This window comes from Impatiens glandulifera, chromosome 9 (genome assembly GCF_907164915.1).
Source record: "Impatiens glandulifera chromosome 9, dImpGla2.1, whole genome shotgun sequence".
Lineage (NCBI taxonomy): Eukaryota > Viridiplantae > Streptophyta > Magnoliopsida > Ericales > Balsaminaceae > Impatiens > Impatiens glandulifera.
The window spans coordinates 27100599-27119681 of NC_061870.1; the positions used below are offsets into that span (position 1 = coordinate 27100599).

A 19083-nucleotide genomic window follows, 5' to 3' on the forward strand; every position below is an offset into this window, starting at 1 on the left:
CTGGCATGATCCTTAGTTGGATAATATTCCCATTATATTCAAAGAATAAATGCAAGGAAACAGAGTTAGAAAAAAATACATCAAGTACTCATTTAGAGACGTCTATGAAGGTAAATGTGATTCACTTTTGAGGCATATTCCAGAAAGTGATAGAATCCTAAACCTAATGAGGCAGAAGCAACTCAATGAAAGTAATGATGAAATATGCTGAAAATAGAAAGCAATGAGACGTTTATTACAGGAAAGGCATGGGAAATGGTTAGAACAAGAGGAGAGGAGGTAGATTGACATAATGTTATTTTGGAGCAGTAATCTACAATATCTGGAAAGAAAGAAACTCAAGAACTCACAGTGGAAGAAGTAGAACCGCCGAAATGCGCTCATTCAATCCTGGAGAGGAATCAAAAGGAATGAAGAGAATAGAAAGCTATGCCAGATATGGGATATTTCGTTTGAGAATGTCACAAGTAGAATAAAAGTAAAAACGTTGTAGGCTCTAATTGATTATTGTTATTGTCTGTAATTTAATTATTGTTTTATTGTCAAATCTAGAAATTGTCTAGATCTGATCTTAAACTTTTGTATTTTTTTCACTCTTTTGGGTTTTTTTAATGAACTGGTACTAAGCTGTTTTCCCCCCCCCCCCCCAAAAAAAAAAGAGTTTTTGAAGAAGAAGAGTAACTGAGATGAAGAGTAACTTGAAGAAGAAGAGTAATTGATGAAGAAGATGAAGAGTAACTGATGATGAAGAAGATGAAGAGTAACTGATGAAGAAGAGTGATGAAGAAGAGATGAAGAGTGACGGTAGAATATGATGAATGAACTATATATTAGAAATTAGGGTTTTACTTTAAGGATTATGGGCCTTCATATTGGGCTTTGAAGAGAGAGGGAAATAAAAAAATATTGTGTAAAATTTTAATATTAAATAAATAAAAAATATTTAATTATTTTGAGGCTCGTAAAAGCTCGACAAGCCATCGACCAAGCTTTATATAGGCTCGAGTTCGACTCGAAAAATAAACGAGTCGGCTCGAGCTCGACTCGAACTCGGTCAAAGTTAAGCTCAAGTCGAGCTTTGACTGAGCAGCTTACGAGCGGCCCACGAGCGGCTTGACTCATTTGCTGCCTAGCTAGTACAAGACGTCTTTTTGACTATTAACCCAGTTTCCTAAACTACGGTCAAACCTCACAGCCTAAATCACTTTTCAAATTCAAAAATGATTTTCTCTCATGTCATAATTTTGTGTTGGGTGTGGGAAAGTGGTGGGTGGATCACTCATCGGTTGTGAGGAGACCATCGTTTATCCTTTCTTTTAAACTTAATAATCTCAAAATTTTCATTAAAAAATGGAGGCGAATCAATTTTGGCTCTCTTCGTTCTAACATTACTAATGTTTCCAAAGATGTTGATATCATTGACAAGTTGAAAAGAGAACGAGATCTGACTGAAACTGAAACCTCTATGAAATACACCCTCATAGAAAAAACTCAACTTTCTTTATAAATGTGAAGGAGACAACGCAAGACAAAAAAATCACGGTGTAAATATCTTAAGGAGGGTTTAATAACAGATTCTTCCACAATTTTGCAAACTATTGAATAAAATATAATCAGGTATTAATCCTTAAGGTGAACGAGATTGAGATCATCGAGGCAAACTCCATTCGAGATTACATTCTCTCTTTTTATGAAAATCTTCTCACGGTGCCTGTTTGTGAGAGACCGATTTTGGGAGGAAACAACTTTAACAAAATTAACGAGCAACAAAAGTTCTATATCGAGCAGGATTTCAAAATTGAAAAAATTTAGGAAGTTATTACAAGTTATGATGGAGACAAAGCAATTAGTCCGGATAGATACACAATCGTTTTCATTAAGGAGTCTAAAGAATTTATTAAGGATGACTATTTAAGCTCGTTCAGGCACTTTAATGCTACAACTTATTTTAAGAAATGTTGGAATTCTAGTTTTATTGTCCTTGTTAGAAAGATTCAAGGGGCTAAAGAACTCAAACACTTCAGACTTATTAGTCTTGTGACGAGCTTCTATAAAATCTTGGCAAAACTTTAGCTAATAGACACAAAGTTGTTTTGTCAGAACTCATTTCTTCTAACCAGATGACGTTCGTACAAGATCGATAGATCACGTATACTTCTCTCATTGTGATTGAGTGCATTGACTATATTACTAGAAGAAAAGGGACATAATATATTTGTAAACATGACATCGAAAAAACTTTTGATCACGTTAGTTAAAATTTTCTCTTTTCTCTCATTGAGAAGATGGGTTTTGGAGTGAAATGGAGAAAATGGATCAAAACTTGTGTTTCTGAATCTAATTTCTCAATTTTTATCAACGATATAGTGTCTGAGTTTTTTAAGAGCTCAAGAGGGCTTAGACAAATGATCATTTATCTCCCCTCCTTTCCACGGTGGTTATGGAAGGTTTGTCAAAATATTCGAGAGAGACATCAACACTAGTCTTTTCACGGGATTAATATAGGAACGATACCCAACTACATATCTCACTTATTTTTGCTGATGACACTTTTTGTCTTACTAAATCTAGAATAGAATACCTTCATTCTATTTGAAAATTTCTTAAATTTTTTAGGCATGCTCGGGGTTGAAGATTAATAAAGAAAAGCCTGAATTTTTTTCCATTGGCAACATTAATAACACTCAATCATTGGCCATAATTCTAGGGTTTAGAATTGGTTCTCTCCCATAAAAGTATCTCGACGCCAAATTTAGTTACAAGGATATTTGAAATCCTATCATCGAGAAATGGGAAACATGGCTTTTTGGAAGAGCAAACTTCTCTCTAAAGACGGTAGGTTAGTCCTCATTAAAACTTCATCACCACAATCTCAACATTCACTATGTCACTCTTTCCTCTTCCTATATCGGTGACCAACAGAATGGACACAATCATTAGGAATTTCATTTGGAGCAGCTCTAACTCATATAAAATCACTCACTTGGTGAGATAGGAGAAAACAAAGCTTGATGTTGTTGACGACGAACTCGGAATCAAAGACTTCACCCTTTTCAACACTTTGCTCCTTTGTAAATGGTGGTGGAGATTTCTCAACGAAAACAAAAGCCTCTAAAAGAAATCAATCATCGTCAAGTACGAACTTCGAGATAACGAATGGATACCTCTTTCTGGGAGAAGGTTTATGGGTAAAAGCCTATTGAGCCATATCTCTAAAACATGGGAGAAGTTCCACCCCTTCTCATTTTTATGGTTGGTAATGGTAAAAAAATTAATTTCTGGAATGATCCGTGACACCTTAACGAAAAATTGTCAAACTCTTATCGAGATTTTTTTAAAATCTCTAGTAAAAAGAAGACTAAAGTGACAGACTATTTTGTCTCACATCTAATCAAATTGTTTGGAGAATTTATTTAAATATACGACTTTTCATTTTGATTTCCTTGAAAAGAGGCGTGAAATCAAAAATTCTATCAAAAATCTCGTTTTCTAGTTAAGAGGCTATTAATGGAGAAGTCTTAACATCTAACAAACTGAAAAAGAAAGGTTTTCATCTCACTAGCAGATGCAACATTTAGGCCTCGTTTGATCTTTGGGTTATCTGGGTAATGTCTGGGTTTCTTCTAAAAAACCTATGTTTGACCAAATTAAGTAAAAATCTAGGTTTTTTTTCTTCCAGTTTTACCCTTCTAATTATTTAATTATTTCTACCTTATCTTATCCTCCCCCCTCTTCTCAAATCTCATTTCCACTGATACATTATCAAAGGTCAGAGAATTCAGATTCTCTCTCTAACCCAAATCAATTATCAATTCCATTGATTCCATTTGATCTCATTATCAATTATCCATTTGATCTTTCTCCTCTAATCTTTCCATTCACTCAGCCGATAAGTTCCTTCAACTCAACTGATCAGTTCCTTCAACTCAACCTGATCAGTTCCTTCAACTCAACCTTTATCAGGAATCTGATCAGAAATCAGTGAATATTTTCAGCGAATATGAAGCAGGTAAGATTCGTTCTCATCCTTCATGATCAATTTTCATCATCCATCAACCCTATATAAACTTGATCATTGATACTTATCCCTTTGTAGTTACCGGGAAATAACTCATTTTAAAAAAATCTAAGATCTTCGTCGCATCCTAATTCCAGGTGAACGGCTGCAACTCCAGGTTAGTCTTCTGTTCTGTTCTCATATGCTTTTTAATTTGTATACTGATTAGTATTGCTTTTCATTTCGTATGCGGTTTAGTACCGTTCTTTGAATAAAGAGATTTTTAGTTTGAACATATACTAATTAGTGCTGCTTTTTATTTTGTATGCCGATTAGTATTGCTTTTCATTTCATTTTGTATGTTGATCAGTAAATTTTCTGTTAATATATATTTTTTTGTTTAAACATATATTAATTACTGCTTGTGAATGAGCTAATTAAAAAATAATAATAATAATTGAAATTATAATTATCATTGTTATATATAATTATACTGTTGTCTGTGAATGAAGTAATTTATAATAGAATATGAATACAGTCTGTGAATGAAGTAATTTATAAAAGAATATGAATCTGTGTATTGTTTTGGTAGAATATTTAAGTTATAGAAAAGAATAATACATGTATCTATTGTATCGGTGTATTTATTTGGTAGAATATTTAAGTTATATAAATGATGTATATATGGTACAATAGATATGATAGTATATGAAGATAATATTACCTGTTGGATTTTATAATAATAACTTCCCTTCAGTTAGGAAAATGAGTTTGTCAAAGTGGCAAGGTATTGCTCCAAATACTGCAAAGTGGGAAGCATGTCCCGAAAGAGCAACCTACTTTCTTGAACTATTAGTCATTGAAAAAGAGAATAAAAAACTTGTAGAAGGAGGGCTTCGGAAACCCACATGTGAAATGTTGGCTGAAAGATTTTGGGAGAGATTTCGAATTTATCACACAAATGAACAATTCAAAAACCACTTCAAGAATAAAAAAAATTATGGAACTTGATATGCCGGGCTAGAAAATCAACTGGAATCGAATTTAACAACGACACAAAAGAGATTACGGCCTCAGACGAATGGTGGGCAGAACATAAGGTAATAATATTTCAATTGAAATTAGAAAGTCAATCCACAATAAATTTTTATTGGATTCTAATTTTATTGGAATATTTTTTTTAGAATTGGAAAGGGCTATCACAATTAAAAAACAAACAAATAGCATATTATGATTTGTTGGAAAAAAATTTGGGGCTCATCGTGCTGCTACTGGTGAAAATATGGAACATGCATTAAATATAGACGAGGGGTCTGGCGATTCTGATAAAACCATTGATGAAGGTTTTCATGACCCACTTGTTGGTAACCAGAGCCAAGGTACGAAGTCTAATTATGACAGTTCAGGGAGCAAACGAAAAGCAAGTTCATCCAATGCACCAAAAAAAAAAGATCTGTTGTATTTGTTATTTAACCACTATCGTATTAATTATGTAAGAGGTTTTGTAAGGTATTTAAGTACTTTGTTTAATTATGTGTCACCTTTATAATTAATATATTATTATTATTATATGTTAATCTATGAATGTATTTTATAATTATATAGTTTAATTTTTATATTTTCATTACATTGCAGGAAAAAAATGGATCATTCTAATTTACCACCAGAGTTAGACGAATATGATCTATCTTTCTTAACATTATTGATGGAGATATTGGGAGACACATTCTATTATTCATTAACACGCCCAATGAAGGATCCTTCTACTCGAGGTATGGAACTTGTACAAGTGATAATGTCTGACAATAAGAAATGTCTAAACATGATTAGAATGGAGACTCATTGTCTTAGACTACTTATAGAACAACTTGTACAAGTGTATGGGTTGCCTATCTTACGATCTTCAATTCGAGTTGAGGAACAAGTGGTGATGAACTTACAATATTTAGCACATGGTCATAGTATGTCTTGTGTGGGAATAACATTTGGTCACTCTAAACAAACAGTATCTCGATACGTTTCAATGGTACTAAAGTCCCTTCATCGACTAAGTATTGCTGAGATACAACCGATTGATCAAAATATTATACATCCAAAGTTTACAACAGCACCATTACGTCAAATATTTAAGGTTTCAATTTATTTTTTTAATTTTATATGTGTTATCTTATGTAAGAAATTATCTAATTTATGTTGTCATATGTGCATAATTGCATTGGTGCTATAGATGGTACTCACGTGGAAGTGTATCCTAAAGCAGAAAATTCGTATTGTTGGCGTGGACGATCGGGGCACACAACCACTAACGTAATAGCAATATGTAACTATGATCTCATGTTCACTTATTTTGTGTCTGGTGCAGAAGGATCAATGCACGACTCAACGGTGCTTGATATAGCACGACATACTCCTCAATATCTTTTTCCACATCCACTCTCGGGTACGTTAATTAAACACATATCAGGTTTATTGTAATAATACTATAACTAATTATTAATTTGTTACAGGAAAATATTATCTGGTTGATTCTGGGTATTCAAATCAAATAGGATATTTAGCCCCATATCCTCGAACAAATTACCATCCTCATCATTTCGGAGGAGTACTTCCTTCTACGAGAAAAAAGATGTTCAATATGCACTCTTCACTCAGATCAACCATAGAGAGGACATTCGGAATTTGGAAAAATAAGTGGCGAATTATCTCAAACGGAAAATCATTACGTGAATTTAATCTTAAGAAACAACTTCAAATAATTCAAGCAACTGCAGGTTTACATAATTTTGTTCGGAAGAATAATATAGAAGTCATAGTGGATGATAACCCCAACGATGACACTGAAATATTAGTAGACGATGATATTTTATTGTCGTCTAATGTTTTACCTCGTAATGAAATGGATCAATTTCGAGATGAGCTTTCTAAAAAAGTGTATGATTGTATTAGACATGAATAAATGATAATTTTATATGAGTTGTTTAAGATTTTATTGTCATTACTTTTTTTTATTTGAATGTCATGTATTATATCAATACAAATAAAATTTTGATTATAGATGTGTTTATATAAGATTGTTAGAGTTGCAATATTTTTTTTAAAAATTACATTCTAATATTTTTTTATTTTATTAAATTAAAAAAATATGAACTTAAATTAATTAATATATTTATTTAAAATTATGGTTTAGAGTTAGTTTATATAGAAAATAAAGTTAGAATAAATTTGTTTATAAATATTTAATTTAGATGAGATATTTTTATAAATTAATTAATATTTGTTAGATAAATATATAAATTTTACTTTTTAGTATAATTATTTATTTATTTGAATTATTTAAAATTTAAATGTTATGATAAATAATATGATATGTTATAGTTAGATTTATATGGGATTTTAATTTTTATTTAAGGTAATTAATAAAAATAATATTAAATTTAATTAAAGGGTAGTTTGGGTATTTTAATTAATGAAATAATTGATTTGAGCTGTGATGAGATTGTTGGGGTTTGGGATAAAACCTGGGTTTTATCCCAATAACCCAAAGATCAAACGAGGCCTTAGGGTTGTGCAAAAAAAAACCGAAAAACCTAACCCAACCGAACCGATAGCTTACCAGTTTCATTTTACCGGTATATTGGTTAACTGGTTCTAACGGTTCCGATTAATCGATCTTTTACCAGTTAAACGGTTCAATTTTCGGTTGAACTATTTTTCTAGCGGTTTAATTGATAAACTGATAATAATTTAATCATATATATATTTATATTAGTTATTTTTTTTTTTTAAATATTAGATATATATTATAAATAATATTTAATAATATATATATATATTAATTTTTCTTTTAATTTTAAATAATGATTTGTACATAATTGTTTTAAAAAAAATTTAATTTATATGACTATTAATTTAAAAATAAATACTTTTAAAATATATTATATTATTAGAATAATATAATATATTAAAATATTTTTAAATATATTTATGAAATATTATTATAATATATTATATTATATTATAATAATAATATAATATATTATAATATAGAATAACATAAAAGTATTGCGTAAATAAGATTTTAAAAAAAAAATTATTTAATAAGTTTAATACTTAATTTAAAAAGTTAAATTATCGACTTCCTGACTTCGCCTTTCTTTCGTATAAGACAGATAAAGAGTATGCCTATCTGGATAGATCCCGTAAGTCTGGGTTCACGGTTAACCGATCAATACTGACTGGAACCAATAGTTTCAAAACCGGTAAAACCGATACCAATACTGATTGGTTACCCGGTTTGTGAAATAAGATGTAAAACCAAACTTAACCAGAACCGTTTAACCGGTTAACCGACCGGTTGAACACCCCTAGCAACATTTGTTTGAATAATGAAGAATCTATTGAGCATATTCTTTTTCATTGTGACATTGACAAGAGCATGTTAACTCTTTTGTAGAACCTCCTTCAATTTCAATGATTGAATGGAGTTAAATGGGTCGCTAACTTTTGGGTCAAATGGATTGAATGGAGTTTTAACAACAATATTGCAGATGATTGGAAGTCAATTCCCCTCGTCATATGGTGGACAATTTAAAAAAAATAGAAGAGTTTTCAAAGGAGAAAGTTATGGATACGAGTGTCTCAAAATATTTATGCTACACACGTTCGCTTCAATTTGAAAAAAGAGGAGATTGTACGGGATAGGAATTTTTCGATCTTATTTGCATTCAAATTTTTTACGTTGTTTTTTTTTCCTTCACTTTTGTAACGTTTTTACGCTATTTTTAATAAAATTTAACATTTTTCAAAAATAATAAATTACGAGAAACCCATGAATTAAAATAAATGGATCTAAATTTAGTTTATCATTACCAAGTTTAAAAGACTAATCTCAATCAATAGGGATGTTCTATTTAAAATTTGTTTTGTTTATCAAATTTCAAATCTCTCTTATACCACATATGCAGCCCCATAATTAGTTTAATTGAATATAAAAGAAATAAAGTAACACAACAACAAGATACTCCATTATGAAATTAGTATTGAAGTTTATTTTGGATTTGTTTTATCAAAACTAAAAAAAGTCTATTATATTTTTTATTAACCATTTAATTATTCAATTTATCAAGCAAATACTACTAAATTCTTCTTTTCTTTTATAAAATTTAAATTTAAAATAAAAATTATATTAAATAATAAAAATATCTAATTAGATAAAAAATATATATTATTTGAGTTTTTAGTTGGTTAAATTATTATAATATATTTTTATTAAAATTAAAAAAATTATAAATATAAAATTAATATATTTGAGTATTTTAATTAATTATTTAAATAATTAGATAATTTACAAATATAATATAAGTTTTTTATATAAAAAATTAAAAAATGAATCAACTATCTCTGACACAATCAAACATAATAGTGTCAACCAACATTTATTTCGCCTTTAACCTTTTTTGGATTTGGTAAGTTTCTCATTTAATTGATTAATAATAAAACTATTAAAATAACTTATACTTTATTTCTAAAAGATTGATTTTTTCTTATAAGTAATAACTTTTTAGACTTATTCAACAAAATAATTTAAATTAACTGAATTTGTTGCCAACCAGCACCTAGAATATTATGACATATGTTTAGCAAAATGTGGAGATTCTGGAAGAATCCCATTTTCAAAGTAAGGGAGTCAAACAAACGCAAATTGATGTTGAATTATTTATAATTTTTATTGGATTTACAAAATATATATTCCATAAATATAATTATTAAAAAGAAATAATGAAATGAGTACCACATGTTTATCAAAATGTAAATACGCGTGGGTTGTACGAACAAAGAATTTATGGATTGTACTTTGATCAAATCTCCTTATTGACTGTACTCCCATTCCCTACTCACAGTAGTACATTCTTTGATTTCTTTAGTTATAAAAACCCTTTTTTAGCGATTTAATCTCAACCCAAGCAATATCCGAATCGGTGAGGATACCCATTTTTTATATTTATCAATGGCCACCAACCGAATGCAGTAGTAGTAGTAGACGCCAAGCACCCATCTCGTGAACAATTCTGATACTTTCTATCTTTGATTTTCATCAGTGATCAAGAAAGTTGAAATTTTTAGTTTGAACAAATTTTGGGTTTTTAGAATGGTGAGCGCGATTGAAGATGAGGAGGTGTTGTCGACGACCCAGATAGAGGGAAGAATAAATTCAGAGCTGATGGATGTGGAAATGAAAAGAATTCCTCCCTGGAATAAACAGATCACATTTCGGGGAGTTATTGCAAGTATTTTAATCGGAATCATATACAGTGTGATATCGATGAAGCTTAATCTAACGACTGGGATTGTTCCCAATCTGAATGTCTCTGCTGCTCTTCTTGCCTTTGTGTTCATCCAGACATGGACCAAGTTGCTTCAGAAGTTCGGTTTTATGCCCACTCCTTTCACCCGTCAAGAGAATACAATCATTCAGACATGCGCTGTCGCATGTTACAGTCTTTCTTTTGGAGGTTAGATTTTTTCATATTAATTACTTTCAAGCTACTGTATTTCTCTGCTGATAAAAATTGATCATTGTTGAATATGATATAGGTGGGTTTAGTTCTTATTTGCTGGGATTGAACAAGAAGACATATGAGCAAGCTGGTGTTGATACAGAGGGGAACACTCCGGGAAGTTATAAGGAACCTAATTTAGGTTGGATGATGCCTTTCCTCTTTGTTGTCAGTTTCGTTGGCCTCCTGGCTCTAGTTCCCTTCAGAAAGGTATGATGATTCCTCTAATATGTTTTTGGGAATTCTTCTTGAAATTAGTGATTAGAGACTACATAGTGACTGTGGGATGATGATATCATTGTGTCTATGTGTTGTTCATATTAAAATGTTGATGGTATAGGTTGAATTTGTATGCAGATCATGATTATAGACTACAAATTGGCTTACCCAAGTGGAACTGCCACCGCTGTTCTTATCAATGGTTTTCACACCCAAAAAGGAGATGAGATGGCCAAGTTAGGCTCCTTCTTTTGCTGTGATTTTCTTTATTGAACACAAAAATTTATTTCATTTAGTGATGTTCATTGACAGGAAGCAAGTTAAGGGGTTTGGGAAATTCTTCTGCTTCAGTTTTGCTTGGAACTTTTTCCAGTGGTTTTACACAGCTGGGGAAGGGTGTGGATTCTCTAACTTCCCTACATTCGGATTGCAAGCTTTGAAGAATTCGTGAGCCATCGTTTCCTATTTTAAACTCGGGTTCTGTTGTTTGTTTCCATATTTATAAGTAGAATTCGAATTCTTGCAGGTTTTACTTTAATTTCAGCACGACATATGTTGGGGCAGGGATGATCTGCCCACATGTCGTGAACTTGTCTCTTCTTTTCGGAGCTGTTCTGTCTTGGGGAGTAATGTGGCCATTAATTGGAGAGAAAAAGGGAGACTGGTTCCCTTCTTCTTTACCCACAAGCAGTATGAAAAGCTTAAATGGTTACAAAGTATATAATAATGCTACCCTTTTCCCTTTTGAACAACATGAATCAATCAATTAAGAAGTAATTCATTGTTTGTTAAATTTGCAGGTTTTCATTTCTATTTCTCTGATCTTAGGAGATGGTCTCTACAATTTTATCAAGATACTGTTTTTCACTGGTAGGAGCATGTGTGGAAAATTGAAGAAGAGGAATCTCAAGACATGTAAGTAAAACATTATAAAAGATGACATTTTTCTGTTTGTTTTTTGTTTGTTTATGTGATTATTCATTCATATTCAGTTCCAGTTGAAGCCGAAAATACATCGCGGACTGATCTCCAGAGGAATGAAGTATTCACTAGGGAGGGAATTCCATTGTGGGTATCCTGCATAGGATATCTGATCTTCTGGGTAATTTCGATTGTGGTGATCCCACTATTGTTCCCCGTCCTCAAATGGTACTACGTTGCAATCACTTACATAATCGCCCCTTCTCTAAGCTTCTGCAATGCGTATGGAACGGGTCTGACTGATATGAACATGTCTTATAATTACGGGAAAGTTGCGCTCTTTGTTCTCGCGGCCATTGTTGGTAAAGAGTCTGGTGGTGTGGTTGCTGGTCTCATCGGATGCGGTCTGATTAAATCGATGGTCTCAATTTCCTCTGATTTGATGCTTGATTTGAAGACGGCTCATCTGACCCTGACGTCTCCAAGATCAATGTTGATTAGTCAAGCAATCGGGACGATCATCGGCTGCATTGTCGCCCCTTCGACGTTTTTCCTCTTCTACAAAGCTTTCGACATTGGAAATCCGGACGGTGAATATAAGGCACCTTACGCAATTATATACAGGAACATGGCGATTTTGGGTGTGGAAGGTTTCTCTGCTCTGCCCGCCCACTGTTTGCAGCTCTGTTATGGGTTCTTCGGATTTGCGGTGTTGGCTAACTTGATAAGGGACCTAGGACCCATGAAAGTTCGGGGGTGGGTCCCGTTGCCGATGGCCATGGCGGTGCCTTTCCTTGTGGGGGCTTACTTTGCAATCGACATGTGCGTGGGGAGTTTAGTGGTGTTCATTTTGAACAGGTTGAACAGGACGAAAGCGGCCTTGATGGTTCCTGCAATTGCTTCTGGACTGATATGTGGAGATGGGTTGTGGATCCTCCCTTCCTCTGTTCTTGCATTGGCTGGCGTGAAGCCGCCAATTTGCATGAAATTTTCATCGGGATGAAGGTCAATATGATATAGAAAGGGTTACATGATCGGTCATTTATTTATAGAAGAATAGGGAAGCTAGTTAGCTAGCTAGGATTTGTGGTTCCTTCCACAGACTAAGAAGAAGATATAAGCTAACAATTTAGAAAGGCAATTCCAATAAACTAATGAGACTGAGATAATACTTCATAATACTATATATTTTATTTCTATGTTTACAACACATTATGCATTTGAGTTGGTGCATTACAATTTTATTGAGAAAAATGTTTCTTATACTTATAAAAATCGGCATTGGCGGCCCTAAAATATACCATCCTTCTCAAAGAGCAAAACGAATTTGAGAACAACAAAATGGGAAAAAATATGGCTTTAGGGGCTTCCATGTTATTTTACACACATGTTAGGTAAGCGACTAGAAATTAATATCGACAATAAAAGACAAGTTTTAGCGTGGAAAAACCTCTCTTCAAATCGAGATTAAAACCACGAGATATGAAAATGTCATTTAACTATTATCATCAACTTATAAATTCTGCAATTATGGTTTCTCTTGAATTGACTTAGAAGCCTAAAAAAAAATCTTCACCATTCTAAACGTGACCTTAGAAATAACCAACAAGCTGTCAACGTTTGAAGTCGATCAAACGGTACAAACTTCGAGAAACGAAAATCTTCTCTCACTGCTATATCAAACCCGTGAATCTATTTTTGCTATGCTCTCTCTTGTTATTCTGTAAACCCATTAAAAACCTAAACGAAAAATAATGTTCATTTATATTATATACTCTAAGCCTAAATAAAGTCTACACTAAGTTGGGTCTCTCAAATTAGGAGGACAAAACCCAACATTTGGCTCCGAAAAATCTAAATAACACTATCGGTATCCTCTCATTATTTGTTTGGATTTTCACTGGTCAGTCATATATATAGTTGATCAATTTTCATTTGGCATGACATTTTCCGGTATAGTTTACTAATCATCAAATAAAAATAATTTTAATTGTCGTTCAGAAAATTTGGTTGAGATTCTTCCGACACCGTTTCATTGATCGTTCGGTTTCCTTTATTTTATCACTCATCGTTCAAAAATTCAAATGAGTTCGTTATTAGAGACTCTCAACAAACTGTGTGATCGTGGTATTTTTTTCATTAAAAATTTTATTTTTGTAAAATAGTTTTCATTAAGAGTTTTATTTTTGTAAAATATTTATATAACTTTATATTTAAATTATTAATTGTTTAATTTGATTTTGTATTATTTATTAATTAATTTTTATATGTAATTCTCATTTAAATTTAATGTGGATTTATTAAAATAAATAACAATAAAAAATAAAATGTTAACTTTCTTTATATAACTATTCAACTAATTGAATTATACCAATCAAATTCATAGTTTCAAATTTAAATAACTCAACGATTAATTAATTATATGTAATTTGTTAGAATATGTTTTGATTTTTTTTTTTTAATTAAGTAGAACTGTCATTGTACCAAAGTAGCATGACACCTCTTAACTCTTTTATTTTTTCACTTTTTCATTTTCAGTGGAATGAACTCATTCTAGTCTCCACTTAGGGCTTGTTTGATATTTGGTTATGAGATAAAACTAAAAACTAATCATTAAATTATTTATCTACTTAATCTATTTATCTATTAAAGTACCCAAATTATTTATTACTTTCTTTTAATATAAGTTAATTATTAAATAAAAACGTTGAAAGATTTAAGAATAATATGGTAAAAATAAAATAATAATCAATTTTTTTTTAACTTTTTGAAAAAAAATCATCAAAATCTAAAAAAATCACTTTCTCAACCTAGTTATTGGACTATGGTGGGGTTAAAATATTTTATGTTTAAAAAAATAAAAATCAATTATTGTTGTTAAAAAAATGATTTTTTTCTGTAATATTAATTATAAATTTATAAAAAAAAATAATTTTTTTCATTAATTTTTTTTCATACAATTCAATCATATATTATATATTAAAAAAACAAAATCACAAATTCTTTTATAATTTTTAGAAGTGACCATGACAAAATAATTACTTAAAGATGAATCCTCGTTTAATCTTTTTTTTATTATTATTATTTCATACTAGCATTTAGCCCGTGCATTTGCACGAGTAATAATATAAAAAACCGTGAAAAAAATTACGAATAACATTTTTAATTTTGTTTTTAACCGTTTTAAGTTTTTATGGGGGTCAACCCACAATCCGACCCAAATATCCATTTACTCAACATCATTATATATATAGATTAGTTAGTTAAAAAGTTGAACTTATATTAATATTAAAAAGTCCCGCGTTTATCAAATTTGGTGTTGAATTTAAAATATAAAGTCTTTTTAGTCTAATTGGTTAAAGAGTTGTACTTGTTTTGTTAGGTTGCAAGTTCGAAACATACCTCTAGCATTTTTAAATTTAAAAACGGGTCAACCCACAATCCGACCCAAGTATCCAAATTAACCACAGCTCTCGACCCGGCAATCCGGACACTTTAAAAATTAAGCATCATTATATATATAGATTTGTCACTTCAATAATAAATAAAGATTTTTTTTTTTTTTTTTTTTTTTTTTTTTTTTATTATCCAGTGGAGACTCGAGAAAGTGAGGGAAGTCAACGCAAGGATTGTCAACAGACCTATTCTATTCACTTTACTCTCCTCTTATTTAAACCCTTTTTGCTTATATCCTTCTTCTTCAACTCCTATTCGGGGATCTCTGCTGCAGAGGGAGGAGAGAAATTACTCAACTTGAATTTTAATTTTCAACTGGGTTTAGAATGGATCAGGCGACAACCCAGATAGAGAGAACACATTTAGAAGATGTGAGGAATGAGCTGGATGTGGAAATGAAACGAATTCCTCCATGGAAGAAACAGATTACATTTCGGGGAGTCATTGCCAGCATTTTCATCGGAATCATTTATAGTGTTATACTGATGAAGCTAAATCTAACGACTGGGATTGTTCCCAATTTGAATGTCTCGGCTGCTCTCCTCGCCTTTGTGTTCATCCGGACATGGACCAAGTTGCTTCGGAAGTCTGGCTTTATCCCCACTCCTTTCTCCCGACAGGAGAATACAATCATTCAGACATGTGCTGTCGCATGCTACAGTATTGCTTATGGAGGTTAGATAGATGATCCAATGATGATGAATACATTCATAATTTAAAGCTAATTCTGCTCAAATCCATCTTATATAGGTGGCTTTGGTTCTTATTTGCTGGGATTGAACAAGAAGACATATGAGCAAGCTGGTGTTGATACAGAGGGGAATACTCCTGGCAGCTATAAGGAACCTGATTTAAGTTGGATGATTCCTTTCCTCTTTGTTGTCAGTTTCGTTGGTCTCTTGGCTCTTGTTCCCCTCAGAAAGGTATGATGATTCCCCTTTTCCTTTACTTTTTGCAAAAACTTTCTAATATGTTTTTGGGAATTCTTGTTGATATTCTTGAAATTGGTGATTAAAAATTACATAGTGACTGTGGACTGATGATATCATTGTGTCTATGTGTTGTTAAAATGTTGATGGTATAGGTTGAATTTGTGTGCAGATCATGATAATAGACTACAAACTGGCTTACCCAAGTGGAACTGCCACTGCGGTTCTTATCAATGGTTTTCACACCCAAAAAGGAGACGAGATGGCCAAGTTAGGCTCCTTCTCTTAGGGTGGTTTTCTCTGTTGAACACAAAAAATGATTCATTTTCTGATGTTCATTGACAGGAAGCAAGTTCAGGGGTTTGGGAAATTCTTCTGCTTAAGTTTTGTTTGGAGCTTTTTCCAGTGGTTTTACACAGCTGGGGAAGGGTGTGGGTTCTCTAACTTCCCTACATTCGGATTGCAAGCTTTGAAGAATACGTGAGCCATCTTTCCTACTTTTCCTCCGCGCTTTTGTTGTTTGTTACCCATATTTATAAGTAGAACATGAATTCTTGCAGGTTTTACTTTGATTTCAGCGCGACATATGTTGGGGCGGGGATGATCTGCCCCCATTCCGTGAACTTGTCTCTTCTTTTCGGAGCTGTTCTTTCTTGGGGAGTAATGTGGCCATTAATTGGTGAGAAAAAGGGAGACTGGTTCCCTTCTTCTTTACCCACAAGCAGTATGAAAAGCTTAAATGGCTACAAAGTATAATAATGCCAGCATTTCCCTTTTGAACAACATGAATCAATCAATTAAGAAGTAATTAATTGTTTGTCAAATTTGCAGGTTTTCATTTCTATTGCTCTGATCTTAGGAGATGGCCTCTACAATTTTATCAAGATCCTATTTTTCACTTGTAGGAGCATATATGGACAATTGAAGAAGAGGAAACTCAGGACATGTAAGCTACAAGAAATTAAAAACATGACATTTTTCTTGTCTTTGTTTGTTTATATTATTCTTATTCATCCAGTTCCGGTGGAAGAGGAGGAATATGCATCGCAGACTGATCTCCCAAGGAATGAAGCATTCATAAGGGAGGGAATTCCACTGTGGGTAGCCTGCACAGGATATCTTGTATTTTCGATCATTTCGATTATGGTGATCCCGCAAATGTTTCCCGTCCTCAAGTGGTACTACGTTGTGATCACTTATTTGATCGCGCCTTCTCTCAGTTTCTGCAATGCGTATGGAACGGGTCTGACTGATATGAACATGTCTTATAATTACGGGAAAGTTGCGCTCTTTGTTCTCTCTGCCATGGTTGGGAAGGAGTCCGGCGGAGTGGTGGCTGGTCTCATCGGTTGCGGCCTGATTAAATCCATGGTCTCGATTTCCTCGGATTTGATGCACGATCTAAAGACAGCTCACCTCACCCTCACCTCTCCAAGATCCATGTTGATTAGCCAAGCTATCGGGACGGCCATCGGCTGCATTGTCGCCCCTTTGACGTTTTTCCTCTTCTACAAAGCTTTCGACGTCGGAAATCCGGACGGTGAATATAAAGCACCCTACGCACTGATCTACAGGAACATGGCGATTTTGGGTGTGGAAGGGTTCTCTGCTCTGCCCACCCACTGTTTGCAGCTCTGTTACGGTTTCTTCGGTTTTGCGGTGCTGGCGAACTTGATAAGGGACCTAGGACCCATGAAAGTTCGGGAGTTGGTCCCGTTGCCGATGGCCATGGCGGTGCCTTTCCTTGTGGGGGCTTACTTTGCAATCGACATGTGCGTGGGGAGTTTAGTGGTGTTCATTTTGAACAGGTTGAACCGGACGAAAGCGGCCTCGATGATTCCTGCAATTGCTTCTGGACTGATATGTGGAGATGGGTTGTGGATCCTCCCTTCCTCTGTTCTTGCATTGGCTGGAGTGAAGCCGCCAATTTGCATGAAATTTTGGTCCAGATAATAGGAAACATGATCCATCATGGAAAAATTACAGAGATGAGTCAAATTATGGATAAAGTACAGTGTTTACAAATTATAAAAAAAATACCCTTATAGTTTTAATATTATTTAAAATATCATTTTTACTATTATATATATATATTTAAAAATTTACGTGTATTAAAAAAGAAAAAAAGAAATTGTTTAAGTAGAACGACAAAACATGATAAGTAAAAAAATATTTAGGATGATAACCTAAATATGTATGTTGTTATATCAGTTAAATTAATCTAAACTTTCAGCAATTACTCAAATACTCTAGTATCACAAAAGACTTCAAATACTAGTCACCTCTGGACAATGGAGAAATAAGTGAGTTGTCGATTTAACTTCTTTGTAACTAATACGACAACGACTAGCTATAATACAACATTTTTTATTCACATATCATTCATAAAAATTCCACCGTGAATAACACTTCATCCAAAGAACGAGACCTTGAATTGAATTTTTGACTCCCAAAGTCTTTTCCAACAAAATTATATAGAATCATTTTAGCGAACAACTTGTAGCAATGCCCCATATGAAAATTATTTATAAATTGTCAACGTATAACGTCTTATTCAGACGGAGATACTTGTTTGAGTCATACCAAAAGTAAAACTTTATTACCGGACAAAATTTTTATAATATTTAATCTTCTTCGGTATATAATTCAGTTACTTAAAATGATGATTAAACATGTCTTTTAACGGTGATATTTCTATATATAATAATGAAAGTGAGCTAATAATACGTCGTAACTAGACTTTTGACACTACAACAAATGTCATCCCAAAAATTAATCGAAAAACAGTTTCTCAAAAAGATTATGATACAATTGAAACTTTAGGTTCACATTGAATTATTTCATAAAAAATTAGGTCCAATTTTAAAAATCTAAAATTGACATCGATACCCCTGAGCTTAACAGAATTTCCCACCGGCTGCAACTTGTAAAACGCCTAACTATTGTTCAAACTCTGAACCGGTACTTCAGTTTTGAAGCTTCCATATTCAGTTGAAACTTCCAT

At 32.6% G+C, this 19083-nt stretch overlaps 2 protein-coding genes across 2 annotated transcripts; both read left to right on the forward strand.

Annotated features, from left to right (window-relative positions):
• Nucleotides 1–9977: 9977 nt before the first annotated feature.
• Nucleotides 9978–12942, forward strand: LOC124915419 (metal-nicotianamine transporter YSL3-like). The gene is made up of 7 exons (XM_047456131.1): nucleotides 9978–10509; nucleotides 10592–10764; nucleotides 10912–11009; nucleotides 11086–11220; nucleotides 11300–11489; nucleotides 11574–11688; nucleotides 11766–12942. Exons 1-7 carry the CDS (start codon nucleotides 10146–10148, stop codon nucleotides 12695–12697), a joined length of 2007 nt encoding a protein of 668 aa, XP_047312087.1. The 5' UTR covers nucleotides 9978–10145; the 3' UTR covers nucleotides 12698–12942.
• A 2474-nt stretch (nucleotides 12943–15416) lies between these two features.
• Nucleotides 15417–18110, forward strand: LOC124914535 (metal-nicotianamine transporter YSL3-like). Its single transcript, XM_047455111.1, has 7 exons — nucleotides 15417–15825; nucleotides 15901–16073; nucleotides 16252–16349; nucleotides 16425–16559; nucleotides 16640–16829; nucleotides 16911–17025; nucleotides 17098–18110. The coding sequence occupies exons 1-7, from the start codon at nucleotides 15477–15479 to the stop codon at nucleotides 18030–18032; spliced, it is 1995 nt and encodes a 664-aa protein (XP_047311067.1). The 5' UTR covers nucleotides 15417–15476; the 3' UTR covers nucleotides 18033–18110.
• The last annotated feature ends 973 nt before the right edge of the window (nucleotides 18111–19083 follow it).